Source organism: Tursiops truncatus, chromosome 16 (genome assembly GCF_011762595.2).
Source record: "Tursiops truncatus isolate mTurTru1 chromosome 16, mTurTru1.mat.Y, whole genome shotgun sequence".
NCBI classification, from domain to species: domain Eukaryota; kingdom Metazoa; phylum Chordata; class Mammalia; order Artiodactyla; family Delphinidae; genus Tursiops; species Tursiops truncatus.
Window position 1 is genome coordinate 59,216,861 of NC_047049.1, and position 25,640 is coordinate 59,242,500.

At 40.4% G+C, this 25,640-nt stretch overlaps 1 protein-coding gene across 1 annotated transcript; it reads right to left on the minus strand.

Moving 5' to 3' along the window:
- Positions 1-86: 86 nt before the first annotated feature.
- On the minus strand, positions 87-25,163 carry OIT3 (oncoprotein induced transcript 3). Its single transcript, XM_004327991.4, has 9 exons — positions 24,818-25,163; positions 20,611-20,985; positions 19,710-19,817; positions 14,832-14,954; positions 11,052-11,174; positions 9,287-9,447; positions 7,261-7,676; positions 2,256-2,355; positions 87-828 (listed from the first exon to the last, which is right to left on the minus strand). Exons 1-9 carry the CDS (start codon positions 24,876-24,878, stop codon positions 655-657), a joined length of 1,641 nt encoding a protein of 546 aa, XP_004328039.1. The 5' UTR covers positions 24,879-25,163; the 3' UTR covers positions 87-654.
- Between the last annotated feature and the right edge of the window lie 477 nt (positions 25,164-25,640).

The window sequence follows — 25,640 nt, forward strand, 5'->3', positions numbered from 1 at the left end:
GTCTACAGTTCAGTCATTGAACCACTTAAATGCAAGTTAGTGAATTTATTAACATTTATTAATTGAAAATAGTTTATTTAGGACAGCATAAAAACCTCAGAGGAAAATATTGTTCAGGAGAAAATCCAAATAGTATTTTTTTAGTACACACTTACAGTGATAAACTTCCAAATCCCCTATAACTACTCTGTCTTTGAATGGAAATTTCAGGGTATAATTATTGTTTACATATTTAAGGAGTCAGTGGGTATTTAAGTCATAATTTCAAGCAACTATTTAATTTTTTTAAGTTCCTAATTTGAAATACTATACCCAACTTCTGATTTTAGTCAGGCTACTGCATCCAACACTAGGTGTTTTACTGCAGGAAAGAAATGGGGGGCATGGGGTCAGCTGCTTTCTTGGTGCACAGCGCAGCTTTCCACATTAGGAAGATGAAGCCCCACCTGGGACAGGTTGGTCAGCAGTGAGGTGATCTTTCCCGACACAGTGGGCTAGAGTCAGAGTGAGTCAGTTCTGGGAGTTTGCCTAAACCCACAGCATAAGGTTTAAAGCAGCGCTGTGTTCTAGGGTGTCGGCTGATGTTCTCAGAGGGCGAGGGGAGAATTCCAAGGAGATAGGCAGCCAGAAGTAGGACTCGGGTGGTGGGTTGTCCTAGTCCTCCCAGTCGATGCTGATGGGGCCGCCTGTCAACATCTGGCTCTCTGGACCACTGTCATTCTCTCCTCCTACTGCCTCACGACGCATTCGCCGGTGGCAGCCCTGGGCACAGCGGGAACGCTCATCCAGCATCCCGCAGACAAGGACCCGGCAGTGCAGGAACACTTCCTAGAAAGATCATAATGATAATGAACAAAAAGAGTGAGAAGAGCTGCCACTTGGGAGCTGCTTACTAGGAGCCAGACACAATACCAAACGTTACATATGTATTATCTCATTTCATCTAAACAACTACCCTTTGAGGTAGATATCGTCATCCCCATTTTACAGATGAGGAAACTGAGACTTAGGAGGTTAACGAACTTGCCCATATTCACACATATAGTAACGTGGCAAACACACTGAGTCATGTGGGTTATTTAAATCCCTACATCCATAACTTCTGCCTTTGTGCAGGGACACAAGAGACCTCTGTGAAGACATCTAATAATGTTAACATCTTGGTTCTTCACATCAAGGTCTGGGCATAACATGGGCTCCCATGCATTTCTGTGTAGAATAACAAGTTCTTTCCCCAAGCTTCTTCCTATAAGTAACTTCCCCATGCATGCTGCCTAGCTGAGGAGGAAGATCAGGGTTAGTCATCATGGTTAACAATTGTTCTAGAACAGTGATGTAGCTGGACAGGACATAAATCCACTTAAATGCAGTATGGAAAAGACTGTTGGTCTCTTAAACTTCCTTTTGTTTGTGTTTCAACAACTCTACTAAAACAAAAATCAAAAACCTTCTACCTTACAGAGTATACAAAGCCTCTTACAACCTCTATTCATGTATATACATTTAAAAAAAACTGTATCACATTCAATTTGCATGTAAATTTTTATGACAATAGTTTTTTCATATCTCCTTTTTCTATATTTCATTCTGCATTAACTGCTTAATATTGCATTAATTGATACACTGTTTGGTTTAAACAACACCTCTCTCATAACAGTGCTCTATAAACACATTCAATAAGTCATGTTTTACTTTTTGTTTTTGAGAAACTGTCAGAATTGAAATTTTTAGATGATCATAATTTTATGGTTATTACACATTGTCAGACCACTTTCCAGAAAGTATACCAATTTATACTGCCACTGTATACATCTCCCTATAGCCTTGCAAGTTGGGATTTATAATTTTTATAAATTTAATATGTATAAAATAGTCTTATAATAAATATTTTAATTGGCATGTAAGTACTATTTTCACTGAACATTTCACTATTTGTCTTTTCTGCAAATATTCTGTCCATATACTTTGCCACGTGACCACTACACAGGCTTTTTCAACCACATCTGCTCACGAGGATTTTATATTATAATCACATAGTACCTCCTTTGGACAAGCCCAGTTATTTTACTGGGTGGGGGCAGATAATTGTGACATTCATGGAGGTGTTAACCTTCTAGATGGCCAGTTTTATAGTATTTTTCATAGAGGTGATGCAGATCCTAACTGTGGGCTTGTAGAATGTGAACAAACTGGGACACCATGAAGGAAGGCTGGGGATGAGAGGTACCTTTACAAGGTAAAGATGTTCAGCTCACCTTGTGGTCTTTGCCCACAAACTTGAAGACAGGGACCTGGAAGTGCTTTGCGAGGTGATCCCGTGATGTGTACTGCTTTACTGAGTCATCTGAAACACAGCTGGAAGTAGGGCAAAATAGCACGTAAGACTTGATTGTTTAAACAGAGGTGGAAAAACAATCCAGTCCAACGTGTTTGGTCCAAGGAGAGGCAAAGTGGGTGGAGGAGGCTGGGCTGCACTCAAGATTTTTGAGAATGAAAGAAAAATGAAATCCCCTCCCTGTGAAGGCATCTTCAGACACAGGCCTGCTCATTAACGCTGCTGGTCCCGTCTCTCATTCTCTGTACCCACAAACTGGGCACAAGGACCTCCTGTTAGGTCATTGTATCGAAGTATTAGCAACAGCAGCAACATTTGTTTCAGAGATATCTTTTGAAATCAAGGTATCTTTTTAAGGCTGTATTTTAATTTGTAATATATTGCAGGAATTCTGCATTTACGTACTTTATTATTGATTTGAGAAGGCTTTTCTTTAACTAGATTTCACTGTATTTATGGACACTCGCCCCTGAAGGGGATCCAAAGGTGAGCAAACCCCAATTTGTACAACAAAGAGCTGAAGAAAGATGTCAGTTTCTTAGAGAATAACTGGATCTATTCGGAAAAATCATTCACCTCCAAAATGTTTTAATTCCTCTTTTCCCAGATTTAATGCTAAATTTGAGTTTGATAGGGCTTTGGGGTTTTAATCTCAGGTCTACCACTTAAAGTGAAACTCCTAGGCTCGCCTCAGGATTAGTTGAGGGTAAAGAGGGGTTAGTGACGCTCCACTTTGAGGCGACGGTTTAGTATTGATGAACCATTTCTCCTAAAGGCCAGGGCTCACACATGTATTATGTTTTCCATTCTGAATTCAAAAGGAACTTTTTTCCTGACTGTTTTCCTTTTATGGATACTTAATAGTTCCCGTCTACCAGGCCAGTAAAAAAGTGGGATCAGATATAAAAGCCTATAAAAGTTGATACTTGCTCCACATGCTTACAGACTGCTTTCTAGTTCATTGGTAATTGCTGTTTCAGGGCAGTTGAAAAATCCAATAAAATTATTTAAAAATAAGACATTGACTTGTGTTACCACTACTACCTTATTCCCCTAAACTGAAGAGGATCTAAACATATAATGTGGTTTCTGTTATTTCCTGTATTTATGTACGCATTTTCATTTTCCTGAGGTTAAATGAATTTATACCATCTTCTGATTATGTTCTCTAATAAATACCTAATGCATACCTAATCTGTGTGACACACTCTGCTGGGGGCTGCACAGGAGATAGAGATGAACAATATGGTCTGTGACGTCAGGGAGCTTAAAGCCCAGTACCTATGATAACAATAGTAACGTGACATTAAAATGGCACTTTTCATGTGAATGCCTCAGCATTTTCAATTTATCTTTACCTAAAAATACTATTTTTAAAAAATTGAAGTATAGTTGATTTACAGTGTTGTGTTAGTTTCTGGTTATACATATATATTCTTTTTCGTATTCTTTTCCATTATAGGTTATTACAAGACAGTGAATATAGTTCCCTGTGCTATACAGTAGGACCTTGAAGTTTATCAATTTTATATATAGTAGTTTGTATCTGTTAATCCCAAACTCCTAACTTTTCCCCCCATTTCCCCTTCGGTAACCATAAGTTTGTTTTCTCTGTCTGTGAGTCTGTTTTTGTTTTGTAAATAAGTTCATTTCTATCCTATTTCAGATTCCACATATAAGTGATATCATATGAGATGTGTCTTTCTCTGTCTGACTTATTTCACTTAGTATGATAATCTCTAAGTCCATCCATGTTGCTGCAAATGGCATTATTTCATTCTTTTCTATAGCTGAGTAGTAAAAATACGATTTTTTTTTAAAGAGAAGATGTGCAGAAAGAGTTACAGGGCAACACATTACGGAATAGAACCCAAGACAAATTCTGGCTCTTGATTTGGTGTTTGCTGTGATTAGACAATGCTAGTTCATCAACTCCAAGTTCATGTGCTAAAAGAAAGTAACAATGGTATAGGAAAATCCAAAATAACTGATTACCCAAAAGTTGTCCAACATTTGACTTTGGAATTCAATGTTTCTTTTTCTGGAGATAAACTTTCTAATTCTACTTTGCTTAGGTTTGCATTAAATTATTTTGCATTCTCAGAGCATATGCCAACCAAACTAGAGGGAAGTGAATCAGATGTGTTAAATGTCAGCCTGAATTAAATTTAAGCTGAGGACAGTGAATAATCAAATAATTTACAAATATAAGTAAACTGCATTATGTTTATTTTAGGGCTCTGAACTAGCCCCAGATTAGTATTATGATAAATACTCATTCAGTAGTTCATCAGACAAATATTTAATGGCTTTTACTGTAGGCAAGGCATTGAGGAGGAAGAAGGAAGGAAGATATCTAGTTCAGGTCAGAAGGAATCAGGGAAGGCTTCATGGAGGAAAGAAATCCCAATGTGTCTCAAAGGACCAGTAAGAATCAGACAGGAAGAAAAAGGGAAGAAGATTTCAGGCAGTGGAAACAGCAGGTGCAGAGTCAGGAGGGTGTAAGGAACAACAGAATTTGGGAATTGCCCATGGTTCCCTTTGGCAGGAGCAGAAACTGGAGAAGGTAGAGGTCAGAGGGCGAGGAAGAGCAAGCCAAGCTGAGAGTTGGATTTTATCTTGAAGGATTATCTCAAATGCACCATTATTGTCCTAGCCGATATTGTATTATACAATATTGCACCGGAAATGGGACTGTTTTCCTGTGAATAGTGGAAACAGGCCCACACAGCAGTGTTTTTGAGTTCTGTCTATGCTTTTTAACAATTTTAACATCTTCCATAGCATTTTGTTGTTGTTTTGTGTGTGCTAACGGCTGGAAAATTAAATAGCACAGCTTCTTCTTAGAACTGTCTAAAATAAAAATATATAGTCAGTCCTAACTGAGGGTCTGAATAACAAGCTTTATTGAGATTGTAGGTTACATGTTTTCCCAGTAAATGAGTTAAGACTATACGTTTATGTTTGCAAAAAGTAAATACGAGGGGCAGGAGAAAACTTGGGGTAAGAGAAATATTCACTGTCTTGATTGTAGTGATAACTTCACCAGGGTGTATACCTCAGAACTTATCAAACTGTACACTTTAAATATGTACATCTATTGTATGCAAATAGCACTGCAATAAAGCTGTAAAAAAATTTGAAAGGAACCCAAATCCATTCTCCCCCAAAAGTAAATCCATTTCCTAATCTACTTAATTATGTGACTTAAAAAAAGACATAAAAATTGATGCTTCTACGTTTCATTTTAAAACTTTGTGGAGAACCCTTTAAGATGGCAAGAAATCTAAAGGGCTTCAGCCCGCTATGAGACCTACTCTTAGCCATCCAAAGCAGCTCAGAGTGATGCATTTTCCAGATTCTGAAAACAAGCTAAGGAGCTACAGGAATCTGAAACTAGAAGTACTCCTGCTGATAAACAGTTAAATTTACCAACCAAAGGAAATCAAGAGGCATCAAAATGTTTTCAGCAGGGATCTGACTATACATATAATATTTTTTCTTTTGGCTGGATACCCAGGGCTCTGTGGAGCTGAGACTTGAGAGCTGGGATTTAGGAGGCTGTTAGAAAGCGTTTTACCTGTCCGGGTGACAGATAATGAGAGCTGGAATTAGGGCAATAAGAGTGGAGAACCAGGTTGGAGTATTGCTACTTTTAGAAAGGCTTCTCAGTTGATCCTAATGTGCATCAAGGGTTGAAAATCATTGTGCAGGAGATCGATAGCAGCAGGTGAAGCTTGCCTGTGGTGAGAGATCTGGGGAGTTAAAAGCAAAGGAGAAATTTCAGAGTCTACCAGGCCAATTAGCAAAGGGCATGAACCAGGGCACACCTATGGTGCTCTGACTAGACTACTTGCCTTTTCTTAAGCTGCAGGTCCTGATCTGCCTGAGATGTGTCCCATCTGACATTGAGGATGAGGAAGAAACTGATGAGATACTACTATGAGTTTGGGATGTGAGTGTAATTTTCCTGGGAATGTAAGCAGTGGGTGTGGTAACTGCGGCTTCCAATGATACACGGAGACAAGCAAAGTTCTCAATCCAAGCATCCTCAGGGAATACGGAAATCTCCTTTGTATAAAACAAGCAAACAGAAACGAACTTCACCTGATCTTTCTTCTCCTAAAACTGACCAAGTGTTTCTTCTCTCTCCTTCACTACCAAACTTCTTAAAAGAGGGGCCTGGGGCTTCCCTGGTGGCGCAGTGGTTGAGGGTCCGCCTGCCGATGCAGGGGACACGGGTTCGTGACCCGGTCCGGGAAGATTCCACGTGCCGCGGAGCGGCTGGGCCCGTGAGCCATGGCCGCTGAGCCTGCGCGTCCGGAGCCTGTGCTCCGCAACGGGAGAGGCCACAACAGTGAGAGGCCCGCGTATCGCAAAAAAAAAAAAAAAAGAGGGGCCTGCATTTGCTGCTCCCACTTCCTAAGCCTCTTGCATTCTCAGCCCCCACTTGCCACCCATGCTCTACAATCTCTCTGGGCAGGTTAATCCTATAGTTTTGACTATAAACAGGGGCGATTCTCTGTCCTTTGTCTCTAGTCTTGACCTTGTTCCTGGGTCTGAGACGCATTTCCAACTGCCCACTGAACTTCTCTGCCTTAGTATCCTGCAGGTATTTACAATACAATATTATTACTTGGAATTATCATATTCAATATTTTCATAGCAAATCTGCTTCTCCACCTGTGTCCTTTCATCTTGGTTAGGGGCATCCAGTCAGTCACACGAGCTAGACCCCTTGGAGTCATTTTGGACTCCCCTCTCCTTCACCAGTTTTTACCACCAAAATGCGCACAAACGGTTTCTGAACTAATTAAGAGCTGGTGAGAGTGCTGCGGTGGTTTTAAGAAATGACTGAGTTTGCTCTCGTGCCCAGAGGTCGGATGTAAACTGGGGCTAATCCATCGTCCAAGCAGCCTACTTACCCATCCCGGATGAGGTAGTATTTCAGGATCTCGTCGATCTTGGACGTAGGGGTGGCAAAGCAGCTCTCCACCAGGCTCTCTAAGCCATTCACGTGCACCAGGGGCTCAATGCCAAAGTAGAGGGAGTCTCGCAGCTTGAGGGTGGGCAGAGCTTCCCGGTAGGGCTCTTCGAACTCATGGTCCTTGAAGATCTCCAGAGTGAAAGGGAATATTCCGTGACTGCGGCTCATGATTTCCAGCGGGGTGTTGCGAAGGTTGGGAACGTAGCCTTCGGAAATGGTGTACAGGCGCGGGAACTCACACGTCACAGGGATCAGCAGTTTGCTGGTTCGGATGATGATGTCCCCGCTGCTCCCTGGGGTCTGCTTGGGTAGACCTGTCACAAGGTTGCTAGCCACGATTTTGTCGTTCACCACCTGAGCCAGGCCAGGGCCAGGAGAGGAGAGTCTATGTTTATTTCCACAGAGCACCTCAGCCCCCGCCCCCCGCCCACCTTAACGTTCTCCAAATTTCTTTTTACATCAAAGCACATGAGAGATTTGGTTGCTGAAGCCTGAGGCTTCTTTTTTTTTTAATTGCTTCTCCTCCTTTTAGCAAGATATTTTGACTGTTAAAAGAGTTTTACATACCACTTCATGGTCAACCCACACATTCTTTTGGAGTATTAGTCATAAAAACCTGAGCTATGCAGAATCAGCCAATTCAAAGCTCTGATATTTTAGAAAAGAACAGCTTCTGTACATTATTCTTTTTCTGGAATCCTAGACCTGGTGATGGTGCTGCAGCATGACATTGTGCTGAGCTCAACCCCACGCAGACTTCAGCTGTCGCGTTTACCCAGATGATTTTTCAGTTCTTCATCTCCAGCCTTGTCTGCTCTCCTGGATGCCAGAACCCCTGGCTCATCGTAGGGCATTTCCATTTGATTATCCACAGATACAACAAACACAATTTGCCTAAAGCGGGACCTTCTCCTCATATATCTCCCCCATGTCTCACCCCAAATCTCATTAGCTCTCTGATTTTCTCTAAGTTGGATTCAATAAGTAAGTATTTATTTCATTGCAAGGGCCTCTACACTTATCTCCTGGGTCCAGGTCCTCTTTTTTCTATCCATCTTGCCCACTTCTGATTTCATTATGACAGTGCCTGCTTAATCCCATTCCTATGGGAAAAAGCCCAAACGTCTCACCCCAGCACACAAAGCAGATGTCTGGAAGCATAGTCTCCCCCCAACTATTTTTCCAGTCTCCTTTTCCAGTCAGGCTGTGTTGCCCATTCACTCAGCTTAAGCCTCAAGAGTTCCCATGTCTGAGACTGGCTCACTTGTTTCCCATCTGAAATGCCCTTTCCTTTCGTCTCCACCTGTATCAACCACACACATGCTTCCACCCCAATTCAAGTCCCACTTGTCGTGACTGTTCCATTGTTTGTCCTTTTCTGGACTCCTATACCACCCGTCAACTGTATCACTGTCTCTTATTTATAATTTGTGTGTGTTTTCATCTCAATACTACTGTGGATATTCCTAAAAGTCAGGAATCTTATTTCACATATCCCTCAGGCTCCCAGCACAGGGCTGTGCACAGATTCTTGCAGGAAAGTACAAACCTTTTACCTCTAACTGGTTCAATCCCTGAACTCATTTACTACCTCATAAATGAACCATCATCTAATCAGTCACTATCTTCAAGTATAATAATTGGTCAGAGGAGACATAGCCAGCCTCCGGGTACTGGTGCTGATGCACTCAGAAAAATGTCTGCACATATTGGAGAGATGGTACCATTTGAGAACAGAAAGAACAGAATTCTTTTTAAGCCACTGTCCTCCCAGTGTTGGGGCCACAGCACAGCAGATGCTCAATAACACATTTGTTAAATGAATGGTATATGATTTTTTTAACTCCATTCTTTTATGTGGAAATATTTCATCTATGACGCAAGCCACACTGCACAGCTCTGTCAACAACTTCCCAAATAACTGGATTTGGTCATTCCCCAAGGGTCCTTCAGGAAGAACCTACATCGACCACTGTGCCACATGTCTTGAGGGAGAAGAGGATGTTGACGTGGGTGCCATTGGACACGCCTCGGCAGGAGGTGTTGGTTAGGAAGAGCTCCAGACCACCGACCAGGTCCCTGGGGATGCTCACTTCAATGGTGTTCGATCTGCAGAACACGGGGACTGCGGGGACAGGAACTGCTGTTAGAACTGGAAACGTGGGACTGGGAGAAGGGAAGGAGGATTCTAGGAGAAATAACTTCTCCCTTCCACACCTTGAACTTTTTGTTCTATCCTCAAGGAAACCTCTGAGGCTCAAAACAAATTGGTGAATAAAACCTGGACTCCTAACTCCCAAGGTTGTGGTCAAATAATGCTCCTCAAATACTATATTGGTTCCCAAATGAGAAAATACTGTATCAAAATTTCAATCCAACAAACATTTATTTCAAAGTGTGTCTAGCATAACTCCATGCGCTGAAACACCTAAAGGATGAACTTTTAGCACAAACACAATTTATTGGCAATACAGAAAAAGCACTGCTTTGATATAGGCTTAAATTACATAACGCTACCACTTTGACTTTCCCATTAATTACTGCCCCATAAAACAGAGGTAATAAAAACAGCGTTAGCGCACTTGGGGAAGAGTTCTAAATTGTCCTTGCATTGCTCAATAAACCATAAACTATAAAATTCACTTTAATTTAATATAAAAAGATTGCTCTTCCTTAGCATTCACTCCTCTAGACTGTACAAATACTCTAAAAGGAGTACAAAGGGTACTGTCAGACAATATGTGAGGGCAATATCAGTATGTGAGGGCATATCACAGCAACGGCTTAGTATAAAGAAGTCACATATAGGTGCTCATTAAATACTTGATGGATGAGTGAATTAATTTTCTGGACATAAATAACTAGATTTCCAGAAAATAGTTCTCAGAGGATTGTTGATGATCAGATTGTACGTGTAGGGGGAAGAATCAGTTCCCTAGGGCTTTCAACTTTTCATAAGCCAATTATCTGTTAGAAAAGAGAGGAATTCCATCTAAATTAAGTATTAGTTATACAACTAATAATAGAAATTAGAGAAAAAATCAAAAGTAAAAAGCAAAGGAAACTGTATGATCTAGCAATCCTGTTTCTGGACATAGGTCCAAAAGAGTTGAAAGCAGGACCTCAAAGAGATATTTGCACACCCGTGTTCATAGCAGCATTATTGACAAGCAATCCAAATGTCCATCAATGGATGAATGGATAAACAAAATGTGGTATACCCATGCAGTGGAATAGCTTTATAAAGGGAAGGAATCCTGTCATATGCTGCAACATGGATGAACCTTGTGGACAATTTGCTAAGTGAAATTAAGTCAACCACAAAAAGACAAATACCGTAGGAGTCCACTTATATGAGGTACCTAAAGTAGTTGACTTCATGGAAACTGAAAGTAGAATGGTGGTTGCCAGGGGCTGGAGGGAGGAAGGAATGAGGGGTCCTTGTTTTAATGGGTATAGAGTTTCAGTTTCGCAAGATGAAAAAGTTCTGAAGATTCGTTGCACAAAAATGTGAATATATATAACACTGCTGAACTATACACTTAAAATTGGTTTAGATGGTAAATTTTATGTTATATTTTTTTACCACAATTTTTAAATGATTCCAGAGTGTACACATGCTGCTAAAAGAGGTGGTGTTCTAAAAGATGAGAATCTTGACACACTCGGTTGAGGAAGGCAGGGAGATTAAGAGGGAGGAATTAAGAGCAGAGGTTGAGCATGTACTACCTTGGCAAGTGTGGTTATCCTCAGACAGCACCAAGCCCCGGGGACATTCACACTGATAGCCCTTCTCAGACATAAGGCAAGAATGGCTGCAGCCGCCATTGTTATTGTGGCATCCTTCAATGTCTGCAATAAAAACCAAAAGAAAAGGGAATGATATTGTAGCCCTCTTCCCCAAGAATTCTGGTTCTTGGACTGGTACTTTGCATCAGGCATTGTACTTGACTTACCACAGTATCATTGGGGCCCAACTCAGTCACTGAGACATGATGTCCACAAAGAAGTTTATTAAATGTTAAAGCTACAAAGAGCAATCTTACAACACACATAGCTCTAACCATTTAAGCTGGTCATTTTGTAGAATGCCCTTCAATCCAGCTTTGTCTGTTTTTCTCATGGTTAGACTACAATTTTGGGGAGGAAGACCCAAAAGTCATTTCTTAATTTCTGTAACATTTAGTCCACCCAGTTTGAAATTTTGTAGAGTATTATTGATGTAAAAGGGACTGACAGAATATAAATTCACCTAGAGCAGCTAAATGGATCAGAGTTAGTCAGAGCTATTACCAGTGGTTGGATCACCAGCCCCTCTCCTCAAATCTCTAGGAATAATAGCACTGGAGATATGTTTCTTGGGCTGACAGCACATTATAAAAATGAAACCTGGACAACACACTGAAAGATTCCACTCAGCTGAGCTCTTTGTGACATTCCTCTTATGACATAGTTTTTTAAAGTTTTCTTTTTAAAAGTTTCACATTTTCAAAAAGCATACTCAATCAAATGTGCAAAAAGGAAAAATATTCAGTTGAAAAATGAAGAAACTACCACATAATGTCATAGTTAGCGAGGAAACATAATGACCTTTGTGGGCTCTGGATATGATCTTCTAGATCATGGGTCATCAAACTCTGGCCTGCTACATGTTGTTGTAAATAAAGTTTTATTGGCACACAGTCATACCCATTTATTTCCCTATTGTCTATGGGTGCTTTCTCATTACAAGGGCAGAGTTGAGTACTTTCAACAGATTCCATATGGTCCGCAAAGCCTTAAATATCTACTATTGTGTTTATGCAGAAAAAGTTTACTGGTCCCTGTTTTAGGGGTCAGATAATAAAAGGGAATGCGTTCAGGAATCCCCTGGTGGTCCAGTTGTTAGGACTCCACACTCTCACTGTCAAGGGCCTGTGTTCGATCCCTAGTTGGGGAAATAAGATCCTACATGCCGCATGGCATGGCCAAAAAAAAAAAAGGGAATGCTTTCAAATCATTTAAGATGTTCAAGGAAAGATATGAGCCAATTTCCAGTTATAGCTATTAGTCTCAGTTCATTAATAATAAAAATATTAGTCCTTAGTAAATTAACTTGAGATGAATCAATTTTTGTGAAACAGGGAGAGAGAATAAATTTGCGATGAATTAATCTTTGCAAAACTTAGGAGAGATTAGGCTATCACCTGTTTATAAATCTGTACAATTAAAAAGGATAAGAGTATTCCTATGGGTTTTTGAAATAGCTGAAAATGATATATAATGGTGTAGAAGAAAGCATAAAATATGCTATAAAATGTTAAAGTCAACATTAATAGGAAATTTTTTTCTTAAAAATGGTCTTCCTTAAGTCAGTTAATTTCCCTGGGCCTCAATTTCAATATATGTAAAATGAAAGGGTTGGATTAAATGTTCACTCAGGATATTTCCAGGTCTAAAACTGCAAAGCACAAAATAAACAGAAATTCTTATTTGGTTTAAAGGATCTTAAGTCTCTTCCAAGGACATACCAAAATGTTTAGAATGGCTATATCTGCAAGTGGGATTGTGGTCATTTTGGTTATCGTTCTTTTACTCCTTTGTATTTTCTTCTATGAACATAACTCTTTCATAATAAAACAAAACAATAAAAGTTACTTAAAAATTAAAAAGAGCTTTTTATTTTAAAAAAGAAGATATGCTAATCTAACAGACTAGCTAAAGAAACAAATATGTTTGGAGTATCAATAAAATGTAAGGGTTTCCATAAAAACAAAAAAACAAACAAAAAACAAAACAAAAAAAAAGCAGGATTTCAAATATGAATCTTAATCCTAAAGTGTAATTCATATTCAAATTTTATCTTCTGCTAAAATACTTTTCAGTTATGATTATTAGGTTCTAAAATTATATGAGGATTAACTTAATATTTCCAATGAAATACTCATGAGTAATTATAAATGTTCATCATGGAACATTTCATTAATATTTAAATATGTAAAGATTATTGCATAAAATAAGATTTAAGGAGGATTCAGGACATCACTCTTACTCAATAAAATTTAAAGTACATTTAGTCTTTTTACAAGGGACAGTAATTTGATATCCTGGTTAATGGTCCCTGAGTTAATAACGCAAATTTTGTTGCATGAAATGAATTGTGAGCACTAGCCATAATTTTTCCTTTTGGGGTAGTATTTTATTATTTTGAATATAACTAGAATAAAGTGAAATCGTAAGCAGTATTATAATCTGTTATGCCACAAATTCAATTACCCTCTGGGACAAATCATATGTCCTCTGTAAATAATGATAATTAAGCCATTTATCTCTTCATATAATCTGCAGAATTTTTTCCTTTTTTTGTCTCTCAACTCCCAATATCATGAGATTCAGACTTATTAAAGTGGAAGTGATGAAATTTTATTTGGGATAATTTGCAAGGGCCTTAGAGAGGGACATTATCTAAGTTTCATGTCATAATAGTAGACAATTTCCATTTCAATTATTTGACATACATTACAAATTCTTTTTAGTACTTAATTATATGAAATGTATACAGCATTTCTACTATCAAAAATAGATAAGTTTAGGGCTTCCCTGGTGGCATAGTGGTTGAGAGTCTGCCTGCCAATGCAGGGGACACAGGTTCGTGCCCCGGTCCGGGAAGATCCCACATGCCGCAGAGCGGCTGGGCCCGTGAGCCATGGCGGCTGAGCCTGCACGTCCAGAGCCTGTGCTCCGCAACGGGAGAGGCCACAACAGTGAGAGGCCCGTGTACCGAAAAAAAAAAAAAAAAAAGATAAGTTTACTTATCTCTAAAAATGTATTAATCTCTAATAAATTCAAAGCATATGAGTAAAAAAAAAAATGGCTTCATGTAAGCCAGTTTCCCAAACTTCCAAGATGGTAAGACTCACCTAGAAACTTGGTAAAAACACAAACTGTAAGGCCCCTCCCACCCCACTGAACCAGAGTTTCCAGGAGAGAGGCCTGGGAAAGGCCAGCTTTAAAGGCACCCAGGTGATTCTCAGCAGGGAAGTTTGAGAAACACTGCTGTAAACCATTTGTTATGCTACCTACCTCCATTATCTTGCTACTCCAGATGTGCTCGCTGGATATGCAGCACAGGTGTCACCTAGAAGTTATTTAGAAATGCAATATCTTCACCTGACCCCAGACCTACTGAATCAGAACCTGTATTTTAACAAGATCGCAGGTGATTCGTGGGCACATTAAAGTTTGAGAAACACGGAATACCCTATTTTCATACCACCAATTAAAATGCAGCTCTCTGCCTCTTGCAAAATGCAACAGCTCCCTCCTGCTAAAGCTTGGAGACAAAATCAACACTGCATTCTGTCTGCAACACGAGCATCCTGCAATGATTCTCAGTGATGATGATTTGTGGTTTCTTTACACAGCCAGATTGTTACTCTCTTCTGACGTTGGCCAGTTTTATGAACATCAAAGAATAAGCCAATGGCTTACTGGGGGCTCTTGATGTGAATCCCTTCTTGCCCATCTCACCTTCACATGTCTTGCCATCACTTCTTAGCACACGGCCAACCCCACACTCACAGCGATATGAATTTTTGAGGTTTACACAGATCTCACTGCAGCCACCATTGTTTTTTTCACATTCATTTTCATCTGTAGAAGAGAGACCACACCATTTAGATACTGCTGAGCCATGCAACCTTTTCCCAAGCCCCTTAGCAGAAACTCCACATCTTTTCAGATCCTGTCCATAGACTTTCCACAAACCAACTCCAATATAATCAGTTTTATTAACCTGGTCTCCCCACCAAGTTATTTGTCCCTCTGCCCTCTGCTGGAGCGGAAGGCAGTTAGTTGGTTGCTTGCCAGTTCCCTCCTCAGGGCAAAACTGTTGGGGAAATGAAGTCCCCTTTGGTATTTGGGTTCACCTGCTTGTTTGTATTGGAGAGTCTCACTTTCTGCAATTCCTGACGATTTGCTAAATAAATAAAACATAAATCAAACTGTGTTTTAAATGCATTAAAGGAATTTGCATTGCAGAGGATATGTTGGATAAAATTTTTTGCGAAGCAGTCTTCTTTAAAACATGAAAAATTGCCCTCAAATCAATTTAAATATTGGAATATTCCCCCATTGTACTTAAGCAATGATTGCTAACATTTTTAAGAATCTGATGAAGGACATGGACTCTTGCTATAAAAAGAATAAGCACAGTTGGCAACAAATGTCGATCCCCTTCCTTCTACAAACAAAAACAGGGGAGCTTGAGGAGTTAAATTTGCCATGGCTTGGATACAGGATATAAACCAGGGACTGGGGTTTAAACACCCACAAGGTGACAGGAGGCATGGCCTTGGGCCCACGAGAGGAGATGAGCTAGAACTGAAACCCTGCTCAAGTCTAGGACCCTGGAAAACGTATCCCCACAATGAAAGGGGGAGGAGAAGGACTCTGCTCCGAGGCCCAGGAAAGAAATAAGGAGCTCTCTGCCTGAGGCTCTAGGAAAGAGAAAAGCCTTCATAAACCCCACGTTGGGCCCTGCCACGGCTGAAGTATGAACTCATAATTCCCACATGGCGTGGGGATCTTGAAACTGAGAAACTGATGTAAAGTTTGGCCTGGACTGGTGAAGCTTCTGTGACACAAGCAATCAAAAAACTCTCTGTGGTAAAAAAGAACTCCTCAAACCAGATAATAAGAGTGGAGGACCACAGAAAAACAATGACAACAGAAGGTGGTTTATCATAAAACATATGCAGGAGGAGATGATCCACTATGAGAAAGCTGACAAGATAACCAATGGGAGGCTCTGAACTGGAGAGAACAGAATAATCCAGAAAAATCCATAATACAAGGATTTAAAAAATTACTAAACAGATAAGAGTAAGGCCAGTAACCAAAATAAAATTGTGGAGGAAGACAAGGCAGAATTGAAACAAAACAAACACACAGAACTCGTAGAAATGAAAAATATAGTTGCTAAGATTAGATCCTTCATCAGGGCCCCTACTGCCTGGACAGTGGATGGCTAGAGGTGCTAGCAGCCCTCCTGGGAGTGGCCACACTGGTGCTTGGGTTCACCCTCTGTCGAAAGCCTGGATTGCTCACCTGGAGACTGAGTATTTTACCTGAGAGAAATACGCTTCTACTTATCGAAGCCATTGTTATCTGGGAGTTTATTGTCACTTACAGCCTTAGAAACTCTATGCCCCAGCAATTCCACTTTTATGGGTATACTCTAGAGAAAATCTCACACGTGAGGTAAGGTATCATTTTTATGTTAATTTTAAGAACACACAAAACAATGCTATATATTGCTATTGTTATGTTATATTATTATTGTTATTTATTACATAGATAATAAAAGCATAAAAACAGGGACCAGAAGGACACACACTAACTTCAAAACTGTGATTTTTACCCCTGGAGGGTGAGAGAGGTAAAAGAGATGGAGTGAGATGGCTTTATTTGTATCTGTAAAATTTTATTTTAAAAAAAGGAAGAGGGACTTCCCTAGTGGTGCAGTGGTTAAGAATCCACCTGCCAATGCAGGGGACACGGGTTCGAGCCCTGGTCCGGGAAGGCCCCACATGCCGCGGAGCAACTAAGTTATGCGCCAAAACTACTGAGCCTGTGAGGCACAGCTACTGAAGCCCGTGTGCCTAGAGCCCACGCTTCACAACAAGAGAAGCCACCGCAATGAGAAGCCCATGCACCGCAGCAAAGAGTAGCCCCCGCTCGCCACAACTAGAGAAAGCCCACATGCAGCAATGAAGACCCAATGCAGCCAAAAATAAATAAATAAATTTAAAAAAAATTTTTTAATTCAAAAAGGAAGAAAAATTTAGCTATAAATCTGGGTACATGAGTGTCTGTTATATTATTTTCCTATACTCTTCTCTCTGCCTGAAAAAATAATTTATAATAAATAATTAAAATTGTTATATATTTTTTAAAAAACTAAAGTAACATTGACACATGCACATAAACACAGAACTTTGCCTCTAATTTCAGGGAGTTCATGATCTCCCTGAAACCAACAGACAGACTCCAGGCAGGAACTGGGGGCTTTTCCCTATGTCCTGATAGGCAGAGATGTCCAAGATAAATTGTTAAGCAAGAGATGTGTATGGTGTGTATAATATGCAAGCTTTGGTTTAAAAAACTGCAACAAATAAATAAATATGTATATTTTTATTTTTATATCTGCCTGAAGAAACCCTGGAAGCATACGTAAGTAAATAATGTAAGAGTTTACTTGTGGGACTTCCCTGGTGGTCCAGTGGTAAAGAATCTACCTTCCAATGCAGGGGACGTGGGTTCGATCCCTGGTCAGGGAACTAAGATCCCACATGCTGTGGGGCAACTAAGCCTGCGCGCCAAAACTACTGAGCTCATGAGCCTCGATGAGAGAGCCCACGGGCCACCACAACTACAGAGCCCACGCGCCCGGGAGCGCATGTGCCACAACTAGAGAGAAGCCCATGTTCCACAACGAAAGATCCCGTGTGCTGCAGCTAAGACCCGACACAGCCAAAAAAATAAAGAAAAATAAAGAAAAAAAATAAATATTTTTAAAAAAAGAGTTTACTGGGGATGGAGTTGGAGGAGAGGGAAGTGGAGCAAATGGGGGACAGAGAGCTAGATATTTCACTGTATACCCTCATGCTGTTTAACTTGGGAGCCATTTAAATACATCACCTATTCAAAAGTTATATTAAAACAAAAGAAGAGATGAATGAACAACTCCTGCCTTAAGAGGAAGCCAAATATTTTCCAACAGACACGTGTGTGTGTGTGTGTGTGTGTGTGTGTGTGTGTGTGCGCACGCAGTGTGAGGGGTTGGGCGGAATTGTAGGAACCATCGTCCCCCACACCCTGAACCTGTTTACATTAAATCACATAGTCAAAATCAACCAGGCAAGAGCCCTAACAACTGTTATGGGAGCGCCTAACCGTGCTCCGTGGGATGGCTAGTGGGGTTCATTAAAGAGACTGAGGAACAAAAGCTTTTCTAAAATAAGAACCCTTTGATATCCCTTTCATCCTGATGCCCTATCCCATCCTGATCTTGTTACTCTTCTTCTGGAGGAGGCAGCTGTGGGGTAGTCCTCCCCTTTCTCTCTAGACTTGTTTTAACTCTATTTGAGTCTGAATACAAAAAGCTTCATAACACTAAACAGAAAATAGATGATCTTCAGTCCTGGGTTTTTCAACTCTATTTTCTCCCTGCTGTAGACAACAAAACATGTATACAATTGGACAACTCTGGATTTCCTACAAATAATCTGACTCCCCTTTCTTGCTACTCAGACAAACCAAAATTATATCAGTGAAGCTACAGGAGTATGTCCTTAGATAATTCTAGACCAAAGCTACCCAACAGAAATACAAAGCAAGACACACATGTAATGTAAAATTGCCTAGTAGTCACATTAAAAAATTTGTTAAAAGACATTGGTAAAATTAATCTTAATAATATATTTTAGGGACTTCCCTGGTTGTCCAGTGGTAAAGAATCTGCCTTCCAATGCAGGGGATGCAGGTTCAATCCCTGGTTGGGGAACTAAGATCCCACACACTGTGGGGCAACTAAACCAGGGTGCCACAACTACTGAGCCCGCGTCCCTCAACAAGAGAGTCCTCGTGCCACAAACTACAGAGCCCACACACTCTGGAGCCTGTGTGCCACAACTAGAGAGAGAAAAACCTGCACACCACAACCAGAGAGAAGCCCGTGCGCCTCAATGAAAGATCCCGCATGCCACAACTGAAGATCCCATGTGCCTCAACGAAGATCCCACATGCCGCAACTAAGACCCAGTGCAACCAAAAGATAATACATACATAAATAAAATAAATTAAAAAATAGATTTCATTTTATCCAGTATGTCTAAAATATTTCATTTCAATATATAATCAATATTAAAATTATTGATCTTTTATTCTTTTTCTGAACTAATCTTCAAAATCTGGTGTGTATTTTATACTTATAGTATTCTCAATTTGGATGATAAATTTTCATCAGAAATACTTGAGCTGTATTTTAGAGTCATAAAATTTACAGTTCACTCAAGTTGCCCCACACATTTTTAGCTTTCCAATGACTGAATCAAATATTAGCTTTTAAATTAAAATTAAGTAAAATTACAGTTCACTTTTTCAGTCACACAAGCCACATAGCCACACATGGCTAGTGGCTAGTGTATTGGACAACGCAATCCCAGACTGTCCCGACACATGATATAAATTTGGCTTGAGGCTTTAGTTATGAACTAAAAAGACAAACCCCATTCTGAGTTTTCAGAGACACAAACTGGAAAAATGATGGTGCTCTGAGTCAGGAAGAGTTTTTGATTTGTCCTTTACTCCTAATAGCCTGTTTCTACCGCAAGATGGGTTTCTTACCAAAGCATGTCTGTCTGTCGGGGCCTAGCACGGTTCCTGGAGAGCACGTGCACCCACTGGTATCCAGGCAGCTGCCGTGGCAGTCCTCATCACAGATGTCATAAAAATCTATGGAGGATAAAGAGGACCTTTCAGGAAGGGCGAGGACCAGAGGACACTCTCATCCATGAGAAAGCCTCATGAGTTCAATCATGGGGTATGAATTCCCAGCCAACATCAAGAGAATTCTCATTGATCAGCGTTTATATAGCCCAATGGCAAGAGGTGCTGCCTAGGGACATGTTCTGTCATTGAGTTCAATGAGTCCCAACTTCAGATCCTTGGGTGACCATGGAGTTTCTGCAAATCTAAAACCTCACCAAACATGAGCTGTAGATTAAGTAAGCATTATGTCCTACTCTTCTATGCAGTCTATTTTTTAAATGTATACAGATTTTTATGGGATTAATAACATGAAAATTCACTTAAAAGTATTACTGATCTCAAGTGGCTTCTTCCCATTATACATCATTTAAAAAATCAGTGGGCACTAAGCACAATGCTACCGTATGGATGTCTGAAATATATATTGAGAAGGGGTCCTCCATGCCCAAAAAGGCTGGAAATCCACACTAAATAATCTAAGTCAACATTTCACTTTCTACTGTTCTGTTTGAATGGAGTGGAAGACAAAGTAAAACTGATCAAAGTCATAGCTCCTTTCCCTTTCTATTCTTCAGGAATTTTTCAGAAATCTAAGGACAGACCTCAGAAATCATGATCTGGAGGTATCCGTGGCCCTAAATCAATGTTCTTCAGGCTCTGAGATACTACCATAACCAAATTTCCTATGGTGTTTTTCTCTTTGATGCCATATGTGGCCTTGTGGGGGGAGGGAAAAGAGCCCAGGGAAGGTACTCACGACCACAGTAGACGTGAAAGCAGACACTGGGCTTGGCCAGACGATACACGTAGTAGCCTCCAGGGCAAGCCTTGACCTCCACCGTGGTGTTCCAGAGGCAGCAGTTCCCACTGAAGCTCGCACAGGCCTGGCGTTGCACAATGCCATCACCTTCCAGAGGGTGGCTGCCATTGAGCCAGACAGGTGCATGGGTTCCACAGTGGTTTTCTGGTATGCAGAAGGTGGGCATGGCATCCCCTGCCATGCCTGTGAAGCGGTACCACTCCCCATCCACATTGTTGTCACACAGAGGGGAACCTTGAGACTCATCAAATTGGTGGTCAGTGTTCCTCCACGGCTCATTCAGACTGATGTAAGCAGAACAAGGATCTAGGGCTGGGAATGAAAAGGACACCTCAGAGGCACCTTGTGATGTTTCAGATCACAGTGGCAATAGCCTGAGTCCACCTTCTTGGTCTTACATTCTGGCTTTTTAGTTCAAGAAAGAAATAATCTAAAGTCCCCAAAAGTAGCTGTTTAAGATTCCTCAAGTTGACGTAAACATATTTCATAAATGCCTTTTACATTTGAAAAATTATTTCAAATCTATTTAAGGTTTTGTGTTTGCATTGAACTAAACCTTTCATCCAGAGTAATCATCTGATAGGATAGTTGTTCAGACCAAGGGAGGTTATAGTCTCACTGAAATCTGCACTGGTCAGACTATATTTTGAGTACTGTGTTCACACCTGGAGGCTATATTTTATGAAAGTAATGGACAAACTTGATGTCCAGAGGAAGGTGATCAGATTTAGAAGGGAGCCTAACAATTATTTACTGGGGAAGAAGCTGAGAACTACTGTTTGGAGAAAAAAAACCAAACCCTGAAGAATATGCATTAGTCTTCAAAAATCTGGAATGGCTTGTGAAAGAGGAATTAGCTTTCTGTTACAATGACAGGAACAAATTGTTACGGGGAAGTGCATTTCAGTTCAGCTATCTAGTAATGGAGAGGCTGTATAATAGAGTGGTAAGCTCTTCATCTTTGGAAATTTTCAAAAAGTAGTTGGATGGTCATTTGTAAGCAAGATTTTGGATGGAATTTTGCATTAGCAGGCAGTTTGGCTTGATAATGAATGTGTAAAGCTCATTCCACCTTAGAAGCAATAGGCCTCTGGCATATGTCAGCTGCTTTGAAAAACACAGTATAGTGTCAAGTAATTATCAAAGATATTCTCCATGTGAATGTTGGTACATGTTCCATCACCTATTGAAAACACCATGAACTTTGTGTCTTCACAATTAGCCAGGGCATCACTGTCTAGAATACAGCAACATTTCAAGCATGCATTTTTAGTGCATAAATAACATGGACAAATACCTCATCAAAAACATTTTAATGACTGAATACACCAATATCCCCAGTTCACTGCTTCTCTCAATTTCAGGAAAACATTGAATTAACACAGGCAAATTGTTCTTACAAAGAATCTATAAAATCAAGAAATTCTAGAAAGGAGTCCTAGCCAGAGTACTATCCTTCTTAATGCATGTGAGGCTGACTTAATAGACATTGTAGGCAGGGAATTCATATTAAGGCTGAAATACTTTGTGGGCAGGAAATTCAGCTTCAGCAAATACTGCACAATAATTAAGTGTGGATAGGCCATGATCAAAAAATCTAAGTTGTCTAGAAAATATTTTGGGTTTTCCCAGTCTACATTTCAATTTCAAGTTTAATCTCAAAACTTCAGTCACATGTAGAGGATGGTGTAGCCTAGTGCTAAGGTCCCCATTTAGAGTATATTAACCGTTTGGGACAAGAAATAAGTAGGATATTGCATATTCTGGAAGTAACACTTTTGCAGAGTTACACGTGCCAGGAGCAACCCTCTCCTTACAATGTCCCTGCGGTTTCCTGACTGTGTCGTAGACCATGGTTTGATGTCCCTTGAGAGGAAGAAATGTCCTCATACAGACTCTCTACCCTCTGAAAAGGGAAAATTTCCCTTATCTGCTCTCCCAGCTGTGGTTCTCTTATGAAGACAGATTTCCAGGGCAATTTCACAGGTGATTATAAATTCATAGAAATATTTGGTTCATCTCCTTGGCTCTAATTTTATAAGAAATCGTTAAGTACTCAACTTTTAATAGCTTTTACAGAAATTCCTAAACCTCCCTCAATAACTATTTCATGATTTATAAAGTTTTTCCTTAAATTTAACTATCATTTCTTGTGCTATTTGTTGAAAGTTTACTTCCTCTCTTGTTGTAGGTGATACATGCCACAAATAGGAGAAATTTACTATCTTCTGTAAACTAAATACATATTTTAAAAGTTACCCATGCAATATTTCCTAACATTAAATAAACCCGTTCCACTCACCCCCTTTAAAGGGAGTAATTTAATCCTTTAATAATCTGGCCGCTGGCGTTAATTCCTTTTTTCAGTCTCTCAATGTGGAGCCCGAATTCGGTATTATGCATGTTGCGTCCTGAATTACTGACGTATATATACACATGCACACATAATACATCCCTCAAATGAGAGAGCTTCAGAGAACAGCCCGGTGGGCAAAGTTCGACTCAGGGGGCCCCAGCTGGCAGACAGCCGGTCAGCCTTTATTTACTAGGATGTTCTCTCGTCAGCCCGGACGTCCGTGCGCCCCCAGGGCCGGCACCTCGCCGTGGCCGAAAGCAGAGAGCAAACGTAAGCACCCCCGCCCTTTCGTCCCGGGGACCAGGACTCCCTGACCCTCCAGGTCCGAACCCCGGGCACCGCCCCTCGGATAGTCCGGATCGCCAGATTCTGGCCCTGCGCACTCGGGCCGGAAGCCCCTCCTCTCCTTCCTTCCCTCTCCCCCTTCGCTTCCCGCCTTCCGCCCTCCCTTCTTCTGCTTTTTTCTCACTTACCCTTTCCTCTCAGGCAACTGCACCCCCACCCAATCCCTAGCCCCCAAAGTTCTCCCTTTATCTTGTTTATGGCGTTGAGTCAAACGTCCTAGAAGGGCTGGAAAAAAAATAATAAAATAAAAAAGATTTGGGAAAGGAGAAGGTGTCTGATGGGAGGGTACAGGAGGTACTAGAGGGAGGAGTAAGCCAGGGAAGAGAGTGGGGAGAAAGCGGGGAGGAAATTGAGGGCAGGACCACTTTGACTCAAGCAACTCTTGGTTACTTACTGGTAGCAGATACAGGGTGATTAAACTTAGCTCAAACCTATCTTTAAGACTTTTTAAGACCAGTTTTAGATTTAGAGAATAATTGAGGAAATTGTACAAAAAGTTCCCATTTTCTGGCACCCAGTTTCCCCTATTATGAAACCATCGTACACTAGTGTGGTATCTTTGCCACAATTAATGAACCAGTGTTGATACATTATTATTAACTCAAGTCCATAGTTTAGATTTCTTTAGTTTTTGCCTGTTTTTGTCTATTCTGGCATCCCATCCAGGATACCACATGACATTTAGTTTTACATGTCTCCTTAGGGTCTCAAGCCTATTTTTAATGTTTATTCTTAAAGGTACTAGAGCAAGGCCTTAGTTACCCGAAGAAATAGGGGCAATTAAACACTGAGATTCTCAGAGGTGCCAAGAAGGATGGTTCTTGCCATCTCACTCTCTCTTCTAGTTAAAACTTAAATTCTAATGGGAAAAGGAGAGAGACATTTGTTACTAAATGGAATTAAAACTTTGCTTTGTTGGCCAGTTTTGTATCAAGTCTGGGGGTACCAAGGGGGGAGACAGTTTAAGATTCACTCAATCTCTGCAAAAAGTCGTATTTTCAGATGTCAAGACTAAGAAGTCTGATTTATCCAGATCTGTGCCTTTAGGGGCACACTCAGTCCCTTGTATTAATGAAAGAAAAAACTCTATCCTCTGCTCTAAAAAAAAATTTTTTTTCCCTCTTAAAGTTGGGACTATACAAGTGCCTAGAATATAAAGAGGTTAGGATTCCTTTTACAGATACTCCAAGAAATATTTAGCTCATGGAAAGTTGTTTGGATTTGGCAGATCCATGGAAATTTTGGATGCCCAGGCAAAAGGCTAAACGGAACATGAAATGAAATTCTCTGAAAATATATCTCCACAGGTTTTCAATGACTTTTTTTCTCCTATTCTAGAACCAGTATTTAAGATACTGGAATCTTGCTCTTAATTACCTGTACATAACAGCAAATTCCTCCAACAAAAAGTACATCGTGTCAAGTACTTGACACAAGACTTACCCGTTGGTGACCCCAGTGTTACTGTGGTGAAAAGGCAGGTGAAGAGCAGGAATTGAAGCATCCTTTTGGACCAGCCACCAGAGACAGACTGGAAAATTCTCTTAATTTCAGTCTTCCTTTGTCCGCTTCTTTTTCAAACACTTTTTAAAAAGGCCTCTAGGCTCTTGTGAAGAAGACTTTTCAGTACTGGCTGGGGCTTTATCAGAGGAAGAGGATGAGTGGGATAAGGTGTCCATTGCTCTGGCCTTGACCCCAGATAGAAGCACTGCTTTACACTGTCAACAGAGTTAGTTTATTGATATTTTTCTTCAGGGGAAAAAAAAGAAAAACCCTCACAATCCCTCATCCTCCTATTGTTTTTTTCTCAAGACTTCCCTGCAATGAGGCCTCCAGTATCTTATCCAGAAGGGAACTCTAAAAGAGGGACATCCCCTCACGTCAAAATCTTGTTTTGTGATTTCAAGGAACTGATTTCATGATATTGCAGCCATAGCATTGCAGATTACATGAGAATGGGATAAAGCCTAATTTTTGGAAATGATCTTTAGAAAATGTCTTGGTCAGGTGGTCAAGGAGTTTACAATAGCACACAAAAGAGTAGTATGGACAGGTGTGGAATGAGGACAATATTCTCTTGAAGCAAACATCCAAGTCTGTTTCATTATTGTCTTTGGTATCAAAACTTCCTAAAGAAACAAGGTTCAAGTTGTGTTTGAGCAGCAGTATCTCATGTTTTCATAGTGCCTGTCTTCTCCAAATTTAAAATGGTTTAGTGTTATTTATTTCACTAATTCTCACAGTAAGATAGGGGTAGGGGCTTCAG

What these genes read in the sequence shown, in the direction of transcription:
- OIT3 (XM_004327991.4), bottom strand. Translation starts at nt 24,878, where the DNA reads ATGCTTCAATTCCTGCTCTTCACCTGCCTTTTCACCACAGTAACACTG. An exon ending in AACACTGGGGTCACCAACGG is followed by an intron (nt 20,986 to 24,817) that starts GTAAGTCTTGTG and finishes TTTCATTCCCAG; the next exon opens with CCCTAGATCCTTGTTCTGCT. An exon ending in GGATAACCACACTTGCCAAG is followed by an intron (nt 9,448 to 11,051) that starts GTAGTACATGCT and finishes CTGTCCCCGCAG; the next exon opens with TCCCCGTGTTCTGCAGATCG.